The 19,797-nt window shown below is 36.4% G+C and overlaps 1 protein-coding gene across 1 annotated transcript in view; it reads right to left on the bottom strand.

Moving 5' to 3' along the window:
* LOC148127996 (low-density lipoprotein receptor-related protein 1B-like) overlaps positions 1 to 19,797 on the bottom strand; it is a 363,162-nt gene that overhangs the window by 1,858 nt on the left and 341,507 nt on the right. The window contains exons 8-10 of the mRNA XM_087925379.1: positions 19,211 to 19,433; positions 13,837 to 14,008; positions 7 to 150 (exon numbers count right to left, since the gene is read on the bottom strand). Of these exons, the coding sequence (XP_087781505.1) occupies positions 7 to 150; positions 13,837 to 14,008; positions 19,211 to 19,433 (539 nt within the window). The remainder of the gene's footprint in view (positions 1 to 6; positions 151 to 13,836; positions 14,009 to 19,210; positions 19,434 to 19,797) is intronic.

Below are 19,797 nucleotides of genomic sequence, written 5' to 3'. Positions count from 1 at the left end.
ACATACTTTTGCATGATCTGCCATCACTTCCCAAGACAAAGCCCATCCGGCAGCGACAAGTCCTGCTTTTATAGCTGTTGCTGAGCAAACAGATATGTGAACATCTACCTGGCTTTCCATGCTGGTCTAGTTCACATGCATGACTTCTTACTGGAATAGATAAAAAGAACACATTGGAAATTCTTTAAAAATAAAAAAGATGATCAAACTTCATAAGGCAAAAGTTCAACCTGAACGTTATAATATATTATTCATACTCAATAAAAAGTATTTAAACAATTATTGTTTAAAAAAATACAGTACTACAGAACAATGTGAAGTCTATAATGTTTATCTTATAGGACGCAGATATAATTTTGATTTTAAACATACAAAAAGGGAATACACAAAAATATTATGAAGATAAACTCTGACATTTAGCTTCTATTCTTAACCACATTTCTTCATTTATTTCCATGATTGTTTGTATTAAATGAGGTCTTACTTTCTGTTTATCAACCATATAACCAATATGTTTTAATGGTAAATCAGACCTTGGGAGATTAGGGTACGTAGATAAGATACTGCTTAGGGAATGGTCAGATAAGAGAGGGCATTGCCTCCAGCTACTTAATGGAATGAGAAAGATTCAGAAGGGACTTTCCCTAATTTCTCAGGCTAAAAAGAGGCCCTGGGAGATTTTCAAGATACCGTTAAGATAACTTTACAATAAAGTACTGTTAGTCATCTGGTCATGTTTCCTGTATGGTCTGCCTGGAAATGCTAACAATATGCATATATTATTAAGTTCTTATAGTAACAGTTTTTAAGTCACTCGATTTTTCATGAGCTAATGTATGCTTCAAAAATGCTTCAGAATTATTTGGAAGAAGTGACTGGTATGATGCACAAATGCAAACTTGGCAACATTTGTAAAAATCTGGAACAAGACGTTACTGCTTTAAGGAATCAACACTTTCAAGCAATTATTCAAGCAGCAGTGCTATTTCCCTGGGATAAGGGAATGTGGAAAGAAAAAAAAAAGCATTTTAGTGAACAATAGAAAGATACATGTCTCTGTAAGTTCAAGATCTGGATCCTTTGTTTAAAAGCATTTCCAAAAAATTGTGTAGCCCTAATATGGATATTTTTTATTGTTGCATTAATGCAAAAGAGGAGACTATTGTTTTAATTTTTTAACAACAATCATAACAAAATCAAACATAGATTAAAAGAATGATAGCAATGATATTAGTTAAAATAGAAACCAAAAATTACATATACACTTTGATCTGAGAGAAAGGAGGAAGAAAAAAAAAACATAACCAAAAGGTTTAGAAAATTTTTCCTAAGCAAAATTGTAAATTTAGAATGTAGTTATTGATACCAATCAAAAGTTTGGGATAATGTAGAGTGGAGCAGCTGTCCAAGCCAAACTTACCATATATATCGAGTAGTGAATTGCTATCCCTTTGCTGGGGGCGGGAACCCTAATTTTATGTGGCTTTTTTCAGCTCTTGTGCCCTTCTAGGATTGGGGTTAGTGAAGAAAGTGAATAAATTGGAAGGCAGTTGGAAAGTTACAGATTAGGAACAACTGAAGATATCTGATGCATTCTTAATCATGTCAAGACACTCATTAAAAAAAAACTTATTAAAAATAAATTCTATTACATGCCACTGAGAGATCAAGTTACATGACTAGACCTTGCACTCCATTTAATTTAAAAGGGGGAATGAATTCTAATGAAAAACCAACACTTTGAATTTGGTAGTAGAGATCCTGGCAGCACAGATCCCTGCACAATTTCTCGATCTTTCACATCAGAAAATGAAGCTTGCACAGTTTGTTATCTGAGATAAGTCTCATTGTCAGCCCAAATTTAAACCTTTCAATAGCCGAATTTGATTGGGCTGGAAGGAGGCTAGTTTCAGAATGGAGAAAGGGAGCAGTATTCTTAGTAACACCAGTCATGAAATTAGTACGTTATGATGAATATACATTACAAATCTTGTTCTAGAAAAGAGGACAGGGAACCAATTTTGCTTTTACTAATTGGAAAAAGATGGCTGAATTTATTAACCTTTCATACAACAACATTTTATGCACTAACAATTTATAATCCCATTAATTTTTTTGAAATTAGGACCAGGCACTTTTAATGAGCAAATCAAATTTCAAGTGAAGAAGCTAGTTAATGGTATGTGGAGACTTGCTCAAATGTAATGAGAATAAATTTTTAGGAACTTGTCCAATGAAGACCACAACTTTCCACTTTTCACTATTAATTATTACTAAATTTTCAATCGAATCAGTCATAAAGAAAACCACTATTGCCATCATAAGTAATAACATTTCCTTTCAAATATTTTCATATTCTGATAGGAACAAAGGACCTTTTTCTCAGCTCTAAGATCTAAATGTCACCTAAACAATATATTTGTTTTTTCCAACAAAACTTGTATTTTGTTTTTTGCCACATGCTCTGATAATTCACCAAACTGGCCAGTTAATGGCAGATCCACCCAGCAGAGGAACTTATTTAAATAGATTGGCTTCAATTTCAGTTCTCCACATGTTGGTGCTGTTGTGAATTGCTTTTTGTTAGATGGGAGCTATACAAATGTATGAAATAAATAAATTAAAAAAGAGAAATTAGGTCTATAATTACTGTAAGGGAAACAAATGTATTAGAAGAGTATGCAGATTTTAGAGAGATAAACCCATACAATAGAGAAAGATAACGAAAGCAGATATCTTAAATATAATCCTAAAAATCCTAAAAATAAAAATCAAGGTCTGCAGAGGAATTGCAAAATAATAAAGTTCAAGGAAATAGTGTTTATATTAGTAAATAAGTGCTTATTTGAAACTGAATAAATTCTGAATTTGAAAAGAAAAACAGATTTTTGTGGATAGGGATGTATCCCATCAATATATATTCACAACAAAGATGTGTGTATAAATGAATCATAAATCTGACCAAGGAAAAGTTACTTTAGCAAAAATAAAAATAGCAATATTAAAAACAAGGGCTGATAAATCATAATAAAAGTGGGTATTTAGTATTCCAAGAAGCATATGCCTAAATGTAATGCAAATTACAGTAATCTATGTTATTTTATGCAACACAATTGTAAATGTTTGCTAAAAAGGAACTTTCCACCATTACAAAAGAATATCATCTAATATTAAAAGGAAAGAACAATGCAGCTAATTTGCTGGAACTTATGCAACATAGAACAAACAAGATGCATGCATAATAAAATAATAATAATTATGCAAAATGGTTTGGACATATAGATGTTCTCTAAATAAAACAATAAACGATGAGGATTTAACCATTAGGTTGAAGTTTGTTCCTACAGGAAACAAATAGAATTCAAGTGTAACTCTTTTCTATGATAATGAAATAGTTTTTTAAGGATTGAATTCAAACAGCCGTTAGAGCATATTTTTTTCTGACCTTTGTTTTCCCATGCCAATAAAAAAGAACGATAAAATCTACTTGGTAACATTAATAGACTATCACTCAAAGTATATACTTGCACCTATCTCTTCACAAATAAAACTATACTATTTGAGAAATTCAAACTATGAATTTATTTATGTTTAAAAAAAGCAACTCTGACAGAAAAATAAAGAGATCTTAGGTGTCAGTGGCAGAGAAATTTAAAAACAGGAGTTTGAAAAATACATGCATAACAAGGCATAAAACATGAAAATGCTCACATTAAGTTATATTCCTAAGCAAAAAAAAACATGATTGCAGAAAGAAATCATCAAAGTCTACTGAGATTGGGGGAAAGGGGGAAGGAGAGAAGAAAAATTTAACACAGCTCTGCAAACTCTCTACCAGGGCAAGCTAGAAATAAAATCCACATGAGTTTTAGAATGGGAGCAACTCAACTGTGTCACACCTAAAATTATTTGGATGAAAAGCTAATGCATATATCCCTAAAAAAGAGAGTGAATTGTAGAACCCAATTAGAAATAATCCTGGGCTGTCAAATACGAACAGGTACAAAGTTTTAGATTTAAAAGACTGAAAAAGTACATACATACATACATATGATTACCGAAAAAGAATCTGAAAAAACTAAAGAGAAAAAAATTAGCATCTGATTCAGAAGTGGCTACAAACACATAGTTAGACCCAGGTCTAGAATTAACATTTCAAAGATCTAATAAAAGAATCCATGTTCTGTTTCTCAGTTACAGCAGAGGAAATAATCTAAAATACTTTGCTGCTCAGCTACAGTGAGGACTATGCCTTATTCCAATTCATGGAAAGAAGTATAAGGACTGCCAACAGAAAAGGCACAGACATGGAGGAAAGCTTAATGACAAGAAATGAAATCCTTGCAACAACAACAACAACAACGCAAAAAACATAGATTCTAAATGAACTACCAAAGAGTAAGAAAATCACAGGGTCTTGGTTGATTTTCAAAAGCCTGATGCCTATAGAAATGTCCCAATCCAGGGGTTGGATTCTACCAGTTCGCACCTATTTGCTAGAACCGGCTGTTAACGTTCTAAGCAATTCAGAGAACCGGTTGTTAGAAGAAATTACTGGCCTAATCCTGTAAGGAAGGCAGGAAGGAAACATTCTGGTGTTGCTTACAGAAACTGCCTCTCTGTTACCTTATTACATTCTTGGGAGGACGAGACTTCCTGTCTCAGGAACCTCTCTGGAGTTATTTTCCCCTCCTTTGCTGGTACTTTGCTTGTGTGGAGTGACCATTCAAAGTTACAATGTCACTGAAAAAAGTGATTTATGACCATTTTTCACACTTACGACTGTTGCAGCATCCCCACTGTCTTGAGAGGCCAGGCGAGGAGATGCGTGCCTCAATATGAGTGATATTGAGTTGGCCACACCCAGCCAATAACATGACCACCAAGCCATGTCCACCCAGTCACATGACTACCAAGCCAGGCCCACCACCTAAGCCACCCCCACAGAACCGGTTGTTAAAAATTTGAATCCCACCCCTGGTCCAATCCCACAAAACTAGATTAGGATTGTCCCAAAGGTGCTTTTTTCAAGAGGCAACTGGACTTTCTGGTTTTTCTCTGAAGACATTTCACTTCTCATCCAAGAAGTTTCTTCAGCTCTGAAGCCTGTGTGTGTTTCAGATGGGCCTCCTTTCCTAGAGGGAATGGAGAGAGAAAGAGAGGAAGTGAGAGGGAAAGAGAGAGAGAGAAAGAGAGAGGGAAGGAGAGAGGGAAAGAAAGAGAGAGGGAGACAGAAAGAGAAAAAGAGAAGAGAGAGAAGAGAGAAGAAAGAAAAGAAAGAGAAAAGGGAAAGAAAGAAAAAGAGAGAAAGGAAGGGATAGACAAAGAAAAATGGGATGGAAGGAAGGGAGAGAAAGAAAGAAAGAAAGAAAGAAAGAGGGATGGAGGGAGGAGAAAATGAAAGGTATATGGATGAGTGGATGGATAGATACATCGAAGGAGGGAGGGAGAAAAAAAAGGAGAGGAAGGAAGGATACAAACCTTGGCTTCAGAAGACTCTTTGAAACAGCACAGCAATCTAGGGCTGGAAGGGATCTCCGAGTTAATCTTCTAGTCAAACTTGGCAAGTTTAAGACTTGTGGACTTCAACCCCCAGAATTCCTGAGCTAATATGACTGGAGGAGCAATTCTGGGAGTTGAAGTCCACAAGTTTTGAAGCTGTCAAGTTTGAAGACCCCTGTTGTAGTCCAACCCCCTGCTCAGGCAGGAAAACTCCGAGGATGCCAAAATCTGAATAGAGGTTCTGGGAAAGGTGTAACAGAATCACACTTCGAAGGGACCTTGTGGGGAACTCTATACCATTTCAGAGAAATGGCTGCCCAGTCTTTTGTTAAAAACTTCCCGTGTTGGAGTACCCAGAACTTCTGGTGGCAAGCAATTCCACTGGTTAATTGTTCTCACTGTTAGGAAGTTTCTCCTTATTTTTAGGTTGCTTCTCTCCTTGATTACTTTCCATCCTTCTGCTGCTTTGGAAAATGCATTGTTTCCCTTCTGGTGCTTTGGAAAATATATTGCCCCCCCGCTTCTTTCTGGCAGCTCCCTAAAAGCCTGTTGCCTATCACCCTCTTGGGCAAAGCATGTGAGCCATTTCCTTCTTTCAGTGGTCTATAGTACGTAGATAATAAAGTCAAAAAAGGTGAACAACATTTTTACAGAACTATAGATATGTTGAGGCTGGGTGACAAGGAATGGGTGGGAGGGGAGGGGCCAGGTGAGGCACCCCTTGATGTGAGTGACATTGAGCTGGCCATACCCACCCAGTCACGTGACCCTAAGCCACACCCACCAAATAAGCCAGGCCCACAGAACTGGTAGTAAAAAAAAAAATGAATCCCATCACTGATGTATGTATGTATGTATGTATGTATGTATGTTTGCTACAAAAGCAAAAATGATGGCCCAAACATCTGCTGAATGTTGTGAAATGGAACAAACATTCAAAGAACTTGCCTGTCTTTACAAACTATTGCTACAGATCAGGAAGGAGAGAAGCAGAGAGATCATCCTCCTTAATAACAACAACAAACATAATAACATCGAGAAGAAATGGACAAAAGAAACATTAGTTTCATCTCCCTGCTACAACTAAAAATAATTTGATAATTTGAAACTACACCATTCTAACCATGAGGGTTTTTAAAAAAAAGAGAAAACAGATTAACAAGCTTTTAGAGCAAACATTTATACTCTGAGGATTGGGAAAACATTTCCTTTTTATGGTTGCTGTAAAGCAGGGATACACAAAAGGTTAATCAGGATCTGTGGGTTGATTGTCGAGTGATTGTGATATAGATTGGCAAAGGTTTCCAATTCCCAGTTGCTACATAGCAACACCAGTTAAAAACAAGGACTGAATTTTTATGTAGAAAGGCCTGAGATCTCACTTCTAGCACTGATCACTATTTGTGCCCAGAAGTATTCTGTACAGGTACCTTAATTCTCAATGTATGATTGCCTGCCTAAATCAATATTTTTCATCTGTTTGATAAATTTCATAATTCTACTAAAAACAAGGAAGCCTTGCAACACTGAAACCTGCAGAATCCTGTTGTAATGGAATGTTTCTACTTCAGGAATATTCGGAGTAATACAGTAAAGTTTTTTTTTAATAAGCAAGTTACTTTATTTTAATGTGAGAGACTGATTATTTAGAACTTGTAAAATTATGGATGGAATTGTTTTCCTTCCTGGGAATAATCATAATAATCAGTATGACATTTTGTGAAATAAACACATTTCAACTAAATATAATAACATCAAAATACATATACACCAAGCTTGACAATTAAAAAATGTCATCACTATACTCATACATAATAACAAGCAACAGCAATAAAACAAACATAATTCCACAGTTTTGCAATACCACTGGAGAGACCATCCCAAGTGATATGATTTCAAGATTTCAAATTCTCCAGAAGTCTTCTATTATTACAGTGCCACAGAAATAGTATGATAGGGTCATGGCATAAATACTTGAATAAATTAAAATAAATAGAAACCAGATAGAGAATGCAGTATATATTGTCTTATAAATTCAGATCAGATTAACTGGAGCCTAGGATAATATAATTGATTGCTGATAGTCTGGCTGAAAGTCTAGTTATTATTCTAGAAAAATCTTGCAATATTAGAAAATTAAGGTTGAAAAAGTTACTTAAAAATAGAAGAGAAGAGTGCCAAGGAAGAATGTACCAGTCTGTTAGGATTCCACCATCAATCTGCATAGAAGGTTCTAGAGGAGATGATAAAACAATCAGTCCTAAGAAATATTTATTAGAGGTTAGTATGGATTTATCAAGAATATGTTGTGTCATTTTTTAAAAAAATCCCTAATAGATTGAGGGAATACTATGGTCATAATATAACTTGAATTATATTGGTAAAATATTTGACCAAAAATCTATGAGTGTTGCATCCAAAAGTGGCAAAGTGAAGCAATCTGATATAAGAATAACTATTACATACGCAAGGGACAAATGTAAACTGGATCTTAGATTAAAAAAGGGAGGTCAGTCCATTCTTTGCATAGAATGGGTGAAAAAAAGAAATAAAGAGGTTAGAGCTTTGAGTATCTTATACAACACTTGGGTTGGAAAAAGAAAAACAGTGCTCATTGGAATCCTTGATAGTGAAATTGCAATTCTTGGCTTCTACTACGGTTGTATAATTGGTTTCCTGGCACTTGCTGGGTGATGTCTAGAAATACCATGGCTCAATACTATACAAATGCTTTAAATCAGGACTGTGCTGTTAAAGTCATTGAAGCACCTGTGGTTGCATGAATGCTTGGCAAGGTGGTTCCAGTTGTCCTCATCAGTGAAATTAGTCATTATGCCTGCTGCTTACAGAGGCACTCCATGAATCTTGAAAAAGAAGCAAAGCTTCTTTGAGTAGCAAAGCATCTTGTTTGAAGGATGTGCCCAACCTTACCATAGAACATTTGCATGTTAATTATGTGCTGGATGTCAAGTACTCAGGTAGACTAAGAACTGGCTTGAAAACAATGCTCAATAATCCTTACCAAACTACAGTGAGAGAGATACCAAGTGAGATATAATGGAGTTTGGCACCAGACTCGTCAAAGGCTTTTTAAAAATTAGTCTGATGCAAGAAACAGAGAGAATGTTGATCTCAGATGATACAAAATTAAGGAGGATAGTTAATACTCTAGACAATGGAAAAAAATTCAAAACAATATTGATAAATTAGGGAAGCAGACTAAAAATGACAAAGGCAATTGAAATGTTCTTCATAAGAAAGACATATCAAATGTTTAGATATAGGAACGGAAAGATCTGATTACTCCATGTGAAAATCTGGAGTTCTAACTGTTTATAAAATTAGTATGATTGATCAGTGTGGTGTAACCGCTAAAAAAAAATCAAATACAATTTCAGAATGTATTTACTGAAGTGTAATTTCCAAATCAAATCAAATAATAAAAAGTGGTTTCAACTAACTGTACATTATTTGTTCTTGCTGAGTTAAGCAATGATATGGTGACCCTATGCAGATGTCTGAGGGCTGTGAACATGTTGATGTGGAATGACAAGCTTCAACCAAAATCTTGCAACATTGAGTGGTTTGGGGTTTGGGGGGTGGGGGGGCTGGTTCTAAGACTATACCATCTCTGGTGGTGGATAGGATTCCACTGTCCCAGACTGACTATGTGCGCAATCTGAGGGGAGTGTCCCCCTCCACTCATAATTCCTGCTAGAGGAGCAGGCAGCAGCTGTGGCTCGAGGGCCTTTGCATAACTTTGTATTCTGTAGCAGTTGTGCCTGTTTGTGGATCAAGGAGCTCTATTAACAGTCACCCATGCTGTGGTCACCTCCTGATCTGACTACTACAATGTGCTTTACATAGGACTGCCTTAGAAGTGTATTGAGAAACTTCAACTGTTGCAAAAGTGCAGCAGCATGAATAATTATGTATGGCTGGATGGAATGGTAACCAGTGTGTGTCAATTCATAAAATATTTCTATGGTCTTTTTAGAGTTGCCAACAGAAAGGGAGGGGGGAGTAGTGTGACAGCTTGGAAACCAAAAATGCATTCCAGAAATAGTTTTCAAAGATAGCAACTAGGTGACTGAAGTTTCTGCCGTACAAAATTCTAATTGGAGAATCCCAACTACCAGGAATCTTGACAGTGTGTTTATGGGATCAATTCAAGCTGCTGGTGTTGACCTTTAAAGCCCTACAGAGCTTGGGACTTTAGCCAGTTCTTCTTTCTCAGGCCAATCCACCTCACAGGGCAGTTGTTGTGGAAAAACAGAAGGTGTGTGGATATGTTCATCACCTTGAGCTATTTGTAAAAATAATAAAGGCAGGAAATAGATTAAATAGATGAAATAGATGACAGATAGATAGACAGATAGATAGATAGACAGACAGACAGACAGACAGACTGACTGACAGACTCTTTCAGATTTCATCTGCCTGTCCTACCAGATCCCACAGAATGAGTATGTTATATATTCCTCCATTTAGGGAGGTACATTTGATGAGCTTTTTCCGCATTGCCTACAGCTTCATTGCTCCTTAGCTTTTGAAAGCCCCTCATGATCCCCAACAGGCCTGGGGACCCCAAGCGATGGTTGAACATAGGACAGCTTTGTTGTCATTATTATCATTCCTGCCATCCATTATTCTCTTTTTTCCGACTTCTGCTTTTATAGTTTTTATTTTTTAAATAATTACATAACTGTTTCAGTTAATGATTGTGTTATATTTATTGCTTTAGAGGATTGCAGTAGGTTACCCAGAGTCAATTTCTGTCCATATATGGGTGACCATATAAATTTATTTACATATATAAATTTAGAATGAATGAATGTAAGTATAGTTCAGAATTTATATTCCAAAAAATAAAGAGAACAAGTTTCTCAGATCTTAATTTCTAAAGCAAAATTTCTAAAGAAATATAATGAATGTGGATGAATACCTAACCTATTCCATGGATTTCAGACATAAAAGAATCAAATAAAATGTCAGTTTCATCTGTCATCAACTGTAACCTGTCAATTAGCAGGGTTTTCAAAGTGGATTTCTTCAAAGGCCGGATCAGCAGTTCTCCTCCACGGACCGGGCAGGGAGGCAGGAAGGGGGAGGAAAGGGGAGGGAGATAGATAGACACCTCCTACAGCACCTTGCCACCTAAAACAGGGCATGGGGGCCACATGAGGCCCCGTATTCCCCATTTGTGGCCTGGATACCTCCTGAAGGCACTTTGGTGGCCAATGCGGACCATGGGGGGATGTGTGAGGACCCCATTGCCCATTTTTGGCCTCCACGGCCTCCTACAGCACTCTGTTGGCCAAAAACATTTTGGCTGGTAGAGGCACCATAGTCCAGTCCTTTGATATTTCCAGGCTGGCCCCGCAAGCCAGATCTAAGCACCCTGTGGGCCAAATCCAGCCTCTGGACCTTGAGTTTGACACCCCTTATCTAGATGTTAAACAGTGATAATTCAAACCTAGAAAATGATTTTCTGAGCAGCCAATCAAGAGTGGGAAGATTTACCCCTGAGGTACGTTTTTTAAAAGAAGGGACACTTCCTTGTCTTTACTTTTTGTGGGAAAAGTGGATGTGTAAATTGCCAAACTGGCTTCAAACAGATGAGCAGTGCCTTACTGAGCCTTACTGAGTTGGAGGTCCAAGGTAAAATACAATAATCTTGGGATTCACAAAAGCTAGAAGTGTGTTAGTGTTTCAGCTTTTTTGTAGGCAAAATTATTTGAATGGTGGTGCCTTTTATTCTGCCTTTCTTCCAGGTAACTATGCATACATAACTGGCAGTGCTAATATCCTCTGAAGACATAGTTAATTTCTTTTTTATTCCCTCTGTCCCTCTGTCCTTCTGTCTTCTTGGCATCTCTTTAATTCTACAATTGTGCATACATAATAAAAGACTTGCATTCTTACCGTGACAGTGACTCATAGTCTGAAAGGAATGCAACCATAGTACATATAAACAGGTTCTCCTTGGGAGATGTGGAACAGCAAATGAGGATTATAGCAATAACACTTAGACTTATATACCGCTTTATAGTGTTTTTACAGCCCTCTCTAAGCAGTTTACAGAGTCAGCATATTGCCCCCAACAATCTGGGTCCTCATTTTACCCAGCTCGGAAGGATGGAAGGCTGAGTCAACCTTGAGCCTTGGTGGGATTTGAACTGCCAAATTGAAGGCAGCTGGCTGCAGAAGTAGCTTGCAATACTGCACTCTAACCACTGTGCCACAGAGGCTCAATCTTTTTTTGAGGTAATTATGAGGTAAGGCTTAGAAATCCTCAGAAGGACCAACAAACCATGTCCAGATGAATCTAATAATTAGGATAATTTGCAAATATCCTGTAATTCCAGAGGATTCATTTTGAAACAGGCAAGGTCAGTATATTTTTTTCTCATATTTTCATTTAGATCTTCACTCCATAATCAAAACATAATAAAAATTAAGCAATACTAATCAAATATTTCATAGCTACCTCTCTAAATGTTAAATGTAATTTTAAATGACCTTTTAACTATGCCACAAGAATTTTTCTCTCTTTTCTGTTTAGCCGGTGCTGTGTCCTCAAAACATACATCCAAGGCCCTTTGAAATTAATGTTTTAAGAAATCTTATCAACTTTAGCTTAGTTTAGTTTAGCGTGTGCACATGTGCGTGTGTGCACATGCATATTTCTCACTGCTCACTTGTTTTTTCTCTAATTGGTTAATATAATGCTTTGTAACGAAACCACCTTCTGCATAAAAATAGCATATTTACTAGTCATTTATCATTCTTACTTGTGCAATTATTCACATGTAATTATTCACAGCAGTTCTTTTTTGTGTATGCATTTCTTTGTATTTGTTTATTGAAAGTTACACAGTATACAGCCCTTCTGAGAATAGTAAATTATAGTAAACATGTCACAAAAATAATGGTACATTTATTTTTCACTTCTTTATGATCAGTGCAACTTATTTCTGTTCTGACATTTTCTCCATTTCTGTTCAAAATCATTGAGCATTATGGTGAACAAGACAGGAGTGGAAATATCTAGTGGCTATTGAAGAGGTAATTTTTGAAAAGCCAAATATTTATCCTTAGCAGCATGCTACATTTGCAAACTTGTAACCACAAGCTATGTAAGTGTCTCATTGTTGCTATTAATTTATTTCTGTAAAGTTTATTTTCAACTATTGTGGATATTCTGATATGAAAAGACTCTGAGTCATTCATCTTATTGGATATATTTATGTGCCTATTATTAATTGATTTGTCCTATGCTAGTTTAACTGGCCAAAATTTAAGTAGTATCGAATTATATAATAGTAGTCTAATGGAAATTTGAATTATTAAATAAAAATTACAGATGTGTTCTGTGCTGTATACACCTCATTGTGGTACGAAAACTGTCTTGCAAAATTACTCATAACTCTGTGAGATGAAATCAATGATACTTTAACTTTTTGTAATGTTAGTATTCCTTTTTTTAAAAAGGTGAAAACCGCATTATTTACTTTCTCACAAAATACTGAAAAACTTCAAAGTATCTCCCCTTAAGAAATTGCTATATAGATTGTATGCAGAAATATAATACAAAGCCAGGATAGACAAGACAGCAATAGGCAGCAAATATCACCTCTGCAAAGAAACTGAAGAAACAGTGAACCACCTAGTTAGCTGCTGCAAGAAGATCACATAGATTGACTACAAACAACGACATGACAAAATAACAGCAATGGTACATTGAATATCTGCAAGAAATACTACTTGCCTGCAAGCAAGAACTGGTGGGACCACAAAATAGATAAAATAATAGCACAAAGAAGCGGAAATGCCCTGGGACCTAAGAATTCAAACAGACAAATATCTGCCACATCACACTCTAGACTTAACAACTGTCGATAAGAAAGACAAAGAAGTCTGGATAGGGGATGCAGCAGTACCTGGAGATAGCAGAATAGAAAAGAAAGAACTGGAAAAAATCACAAAATAAAAAGATCTGAAAGTAGAAATAGAATGCCTGTGGTAAAAGAAAGCAACGGTAGTACCAATAGCAATAGGTACCTTGCGGACAATCCTAAAACAGATGGAACACCACACGGATACCATCGGCTCCAATGAAATTATTATCAGTCATGTGATAATATACGTAATATTATGAATATAAAATTAGATGAACCATTGTTATTTAATCCTTCCATTAAACCCTGTAAAAATTCATATCTATGCTGAAGAGCAAATATGTTGAACTTCATTAAACCCAAGGTTAACATCCTAATCTTAAATAGCAAATAGAGCATTCAATGATTACAATTAAGATTTCTGGTTGCCTACCTGTTGGCTGTATTCTCTTGTGGTAAACAATGATATCTTTAGCATTTTCAAGTCTCATTAAAAATTTCGTATCTCTGCTGTTAAATCTGTTAATTTGTATGACACTGAAGTTGTCTGAATTTGTTGCATACAAATAGTCTTCAAATACTGCTAAACCATATAGATGAGTAACCTGAGGGAAAATAATACAAATTATATATGTGTGTATGTGTGTGTGCGCGCGTGTGTGTGTGTAGATAGATATAGACATACAGACAGACAGATGGATGATAGATAGATAGATAGATAGATAGATACATAGATAAATAGATAGATGTGCAATATCAGTTTCTTTTACTTGAATAATGATGAAAGGTTGTACATAGAAATTAAGAATGAAAGTCATAACTAGAATGTGACTATTGGTTAATGAGAAACTCATTAAGACAGAAAACAGAAATGAATTTTCCTTTCTTTTCATTTGAAAAATGTGCATTTATTTTAAGAAGCCTTGGAATGAGAAATAACATGTGCCACTTTTATAATAAATACCACTCGCCAGAATTCTTAGATTCTCATTTTTTTTCTTCTGTTTCCAATTCAGATTGCAAGGATGAAAGTCTGACAATTATGTTTTGTAAAGGTGGAAAAGAAGCAATATTCTGACTGAAACGATATAGAGATGCAATAAGCTAAATTTGAGATGTATTGCACAATTTTATGCCAATTAGGGATATACGGATTGGATCTTTATTCTTCAGCAGATCATTGAGAACTTTATGAATGTAAGAATAGAAATTTGTTCTATGTCCACTGATTTACAAAGAGTATGATGAAGTGAATAGTTTTAATTATGGAATATGTTGTGTGACTATGATTTTGAAGCTTAGTTACTGAATGGTTGGCAAATAGTGGTATAAGTGGAAGTAAAGGGATGCATAATAATAAATGAAATGCTTAGTGAATGTTTCAGTACTGAGCAGGAAGTAAATAAGGGTGCATACTGTCCCTTTCATTGCTACATGTATTTCTGAACAAATGTGTAATAAATGCCTGTGTTAATGTAAATGTCATGTGAGTTGGGGATTATGGATATGTGTACAGTTCTGTATGGGAATTTTAGAAGTGTGATGCTTAAGAGCAAGTAATGTGAATGTCCAAGTACTTTTGCCAATATTGTTGGCTAAAAATCCAAATAATCTAGTGGATGTGAGATACTTTTTCCTATTCTACTCATATGAAGTGAGAGTTGGATGTTACAGGAGAAATATACAAGGAAGTTAAATGCAGTTGGAAATTATTATTTAACTGTAGGTGGTAAAACAAAAAAAAGATAAATAATTAATGGGTAATGGGTGAATATGGATCAGATACAATGGCAAATAAACAAAATGAAGGGTATGATTAGTGGTTTGATCAAACAGAGAAAATGAATGACAATCAATTACAAAACCAATAGATGAAAAAAGCATCAACAGGTGGAAAGGCAGGTGAAAGAAAAAAATTGGGGGTTGGATAAAGTTGACCAGAACCTTAAATAGGAGCCAATGAGATGTTGAAAATCAAGATGAAATATTGGCAGATAGATCTGATAGGGGCAAGAATTATTATTTACTATTTCTTACTCCTTTCCTGCACATTGATAATCTTACCTACCCCAAAAAGGAATGCAAATGGGAAATGAAAGCAGTTCAGGGTCCAGCTATATGTTTAATTTAATGTTTTCCAAACCCAAAGTAATACAATTGTTTAATATCTCATTTAGGTCACCCTCAAGAGTTGACTATGTATGATCTGCCTGAACATTTGTAATGTTCCAGTGTTCATCTTCTCCTTCATCAGTTGCTTTTATTGTCAAGACATTTTAATGCTATAACATTTTATTTACAGTATTTTATGTATTTATTTACAGGACATTTATGGCTGTCTATCTCATATGGTGATTCTAAGTGGCTCACAACAAACCTCATAGGCAACAGACCAACAATCCTTACAGCTGAAATTCCACCCTAGTCCAGTGGATGGGGAATAGCCAGGTCTTCATAAACCTTCCAAGAGGCAGGTGGGAGGCTGTTCCAAAGAGGTTGGGGCAGCCACCAAGGAGATGTACTTACAATGACCTGCCACATAGCAATACTTAAGGGACTTGGAGTGCATCTTATTTAATGTCAGCCCTGAAACCATTTTGGGCTGTTGCCATTTTGGGAGCATCTTTAGGGCTGTACAGCAAAGCCAGTTGGAGCTGTGGGAACATGAGTGGGGGAGATAGAGATAGCTGGGGATGTTGGAGTGGCATGCTTTTTTATGGTATAAAGGAACTAAAACACAGGGGCATTTTAGAAGACAGTGTTAGAAGGCTGTGTTCTGATTGGTTGGGGGGTTGGCTGTGTTCTGATTGGCTGGGGGTGTGTTCTGTTCAGGTGGGGGGAGGATCACAGCTCACCAGCTCAAACCCCACAGCAATTAAGACTAACCCGAGCACAACCAAGCCCCCACCTGAACAGAACACATCCCCACCCAATCAGAACACAGCCAAGTCCCCACCCAATCAAGCCACACCCCCACTAGCAGTTAAAAGGAAGAAGCAGCTGCAAGCTCACATTATTCTGAGAAGCACAAAGCCGAAGACACAAGCCTGAAGATGATGAATGAGAATTCATCGAAATGTTGCCTAGATACTTCCAATTTTACGCAGGTGAAAACCCAAATAACAGATGAGATTCTGCTGAAACGTCGCTACAACTTTAAAAGCACAGCTACAATGACGTGGGAAAATGCCGAACAAAGCTGAATGCCATACATGTAAGTACCTGCGAAAACTTAAGAAATATATATATATATATATATATATATATATATATATATATATATATATATATATATATATATATATAAAATATGTGTGTGTGTGTGTGTGTGTGTGTGTGTGTGTGTGTGTGTGTGTGTATATATATATATATATATATATATATATATATATATATATATACATACATACATACATACATACATACATATGAGATAGCTGGGGATGTGTAGGCAAAACAACATTATTCCCTGTGGGAGCCAAGGATGTTCTACCAGGTGTTGGAGAGGCGTGGATCAAAGCCAGCCTGGATGGTTGCAACTTGGTTGGACCATTTGGCAGATGTTTGACCTGGAGGAAAGAACTTTGGAGCTTTGATTTGGGTGGGGAAAACCTCGGGTCCTTCAGAGTCAGGTTTTCCTCAGATGTGCCAATATGACATACCTATTAAATCTATGCTTTGAGGAATATGCCTGCCTTGGAGCTTTGATTCCATTGGGTATGTTTGCTGGAACCCTGACACCTAACCTAGCAGAACAGGCAAATAATCTGGCCCTGTGCTATTTAAAGGTGAGAACCAGCATAGTGAATTATACCAAAAAACGCAATGGAGAGCCAGTGCAGCCCAGGCAGAAGTAGTGTTTGTTCAAATGCACCCAAAATTGGATGCACTGCTGCATTGTGAACCAACTGCAGTTTCTGGATGCTGTTTAAGGACTGCCTTGTGTAGAGAGCATTGCAGTAGGTGGTGACCAATTTTCTTGATATTAAACCAAAAATCATATTCCTGTTAATTTAAAACTAGTATTCTGCAGACAACTATGGATTAGACATGGTTTTCTTCCATTCTGACAATCCTTCAGGAACTTAAAAGCTGCTATAAATCACCAATCAAACATTTCCAAGTGTAATTATATCCAGTTGCCTTTATCTTTCTTCAAATACTGTAGCTAAGTTTCTAATCTCCTGGTCATCTTTGTTTCTCTTGTCTGAATCTATTCTATCTATTCTAGCTTTCGGGATAATTTAATTTATTTGAATATTGAGCCTCTTTTCATTTAAATTCTAACAGAGAGAAAATAGAAGGCGAGTGAATCCCTTTTCATTAGCATGCTTGTCCATGAGCTGATTGGCCCTGTCCCCTTTGAAGTTAAGCAGTTAAGTTTTGAATATAACTTAATACAGAAAAATAAGCTTCATCATTAATTTTACATGATGGGTTTTTTAAAAATGGCGTTTCCTTGAAATATCTTTCCATATTTGAAAAAACAAGGTTGTATATAGAAAGAGACACATACAAAGAAAACAACAGACAGAAGCAGAGAAGAGTAATACATTGTGTTTTGGGTTTGTATAATCTTGATGTAGTTCAAAAATGTGCATTACTAATATTAATGGATTATCTATAGTCACGGTGAACATCATTTAGATTTTCACATACCTTCAGAAAGTTGAAATCACAACAGAGTTTAACGGGCAACATTAACAGACAAAAATTCACTATGGACTAGCACAAGTGGAAATCATATGTAATCTATGAACTTGACAGAATGCTCACATGATGCTTCATCACTGGAGCAGCCACCTATCTGAAATGGTACAGGGCCGTGATGGCACGCATGCTGGAAGTGGCACGCAGAGCCATTTCTGCCGGCACGTGAGCTGTCGCCCAGATCAGGTGCACTGCACATGCGCGTGCACCTCCCAAAAGCCAGCTGATTGTCAGATATCTGCCGCCCGTGCGCTAGGAGGTGGAGGGGTCGCACACGCAGTGCATTATAGGTGCAGACACATGTGGACGCGCACATATGTGTATGCGCACACTTTCGGCACGTGAGGATGAAAAGGTTAGCCATCATTGGTACGGAGCTTCCTGTTTCAGCAGAGATTTGAACTAGAAGACCTCCAAGGTCCCTTCCAGCTCTATTCTGATTGATTGTTGCGTTTTTTAAAAAACATCTTATGCTGTCATCATAATGCTATAAATAAAGTGGTTAAAACTATTCCCATCTGAACATTTATTCATTTGTGTGTATTTGTGTGTGATGTATATGGTAGTATGTACATGTGTGTATAAATACTGCATACAACAGTAATGGCTAACCTTTTTGTCCTCATGTGCCAAAAGCGTGTGCATACACGTGCATGTGCGTGCACACGTGTCTGCACCCATAATGCATTGTATGTGCGACCCCTCCACCTCCCCATGCATGCATGTCAGATACCGGACAATCAGCTTGCTGGAAGGAGGCGCATGCACATGCGCAGTACACCTGATCTGGGGCGACAGCTCACGTGCTGGCAGAAACGGCTCTGCGTGCCATTTCCGGCACGCATGCCATAGGTTTGCAATCACGGGTATATACTATATACGTGTGTATATGTTCATGTGTGCATGTGTATACAGCATATTTTTATACTAAATATATGCATGTGTATGTACATTTGCAGTATATTCACACACCTGCACATACACACACATACTAATATACACATCACATACAAATACATACAAATGCATACATTTCAGATGGCAACGGTTGTATTATTTATGACATTATTTATAAAATAAATGCCTATGATACTTACCAGTTGGCCTTCAATGATAGTTTGCCTGTTATGTCCTTGGTAGTCAACCACTCCTATAAAGTCAAGATAGTCATCTACCCAGTAAACATATTTGTTGACAAGGTCAAGTGTAAGAGCAGTTGGCTGTTCTATTTTAGAAATTACTATCCTTGTTCTGTTCATGCCATCCATATCACATCTCTCAATTTTAGCAACATTTCCATAGTCTGTAAAGAAGAGTTTCCTGTAACGAGAAATTTCAGACACATTTTAATAATTATGCATGTTTAACCACAAGGACATAAAATGCAATCTGTAACAGAAAAGTTGTGTCTTTCACTTATGTTAACATTTTACACATTAGCATTCACAAGAAAATCATTCTCAGTTTATTATAGAAAAATAAAGAAATATCATATGGTACCTGAACACTAACAAACATATTCATGAATTTATCTCATAATACATATGCTAGTCTTTAAGATACTACCTCGTTGTTTTTAAATATTTGAAGTTCATAAGTTTTTTTTTTCAAAATAGAAATAGTTAAATAACAATGGTTTTATTCGCCCACCTGTCGATCCTTAGTTGCTGTATTTTATTAAAAT

This window comes from Pseudonaja textilis, chromosome 1 (assembly GCF_049901715.1).
Source record: "Pseudonaja textilis isolate UNSWEBS1 chromosome 1, rPseTex1.2, whole genome shotgun sequence".
Classification (NCBI taxonomy): Eukaryota; Metazoa; Chordata; class Lepidosauria; order Squamata; family Elapidae; genus Pseudonaja; species Pseudonaja textilis.
Note: the sequence above shows the minus strand (reverse complement) of the source record. Positions and strands in the feature narration are given on the sequence as shown.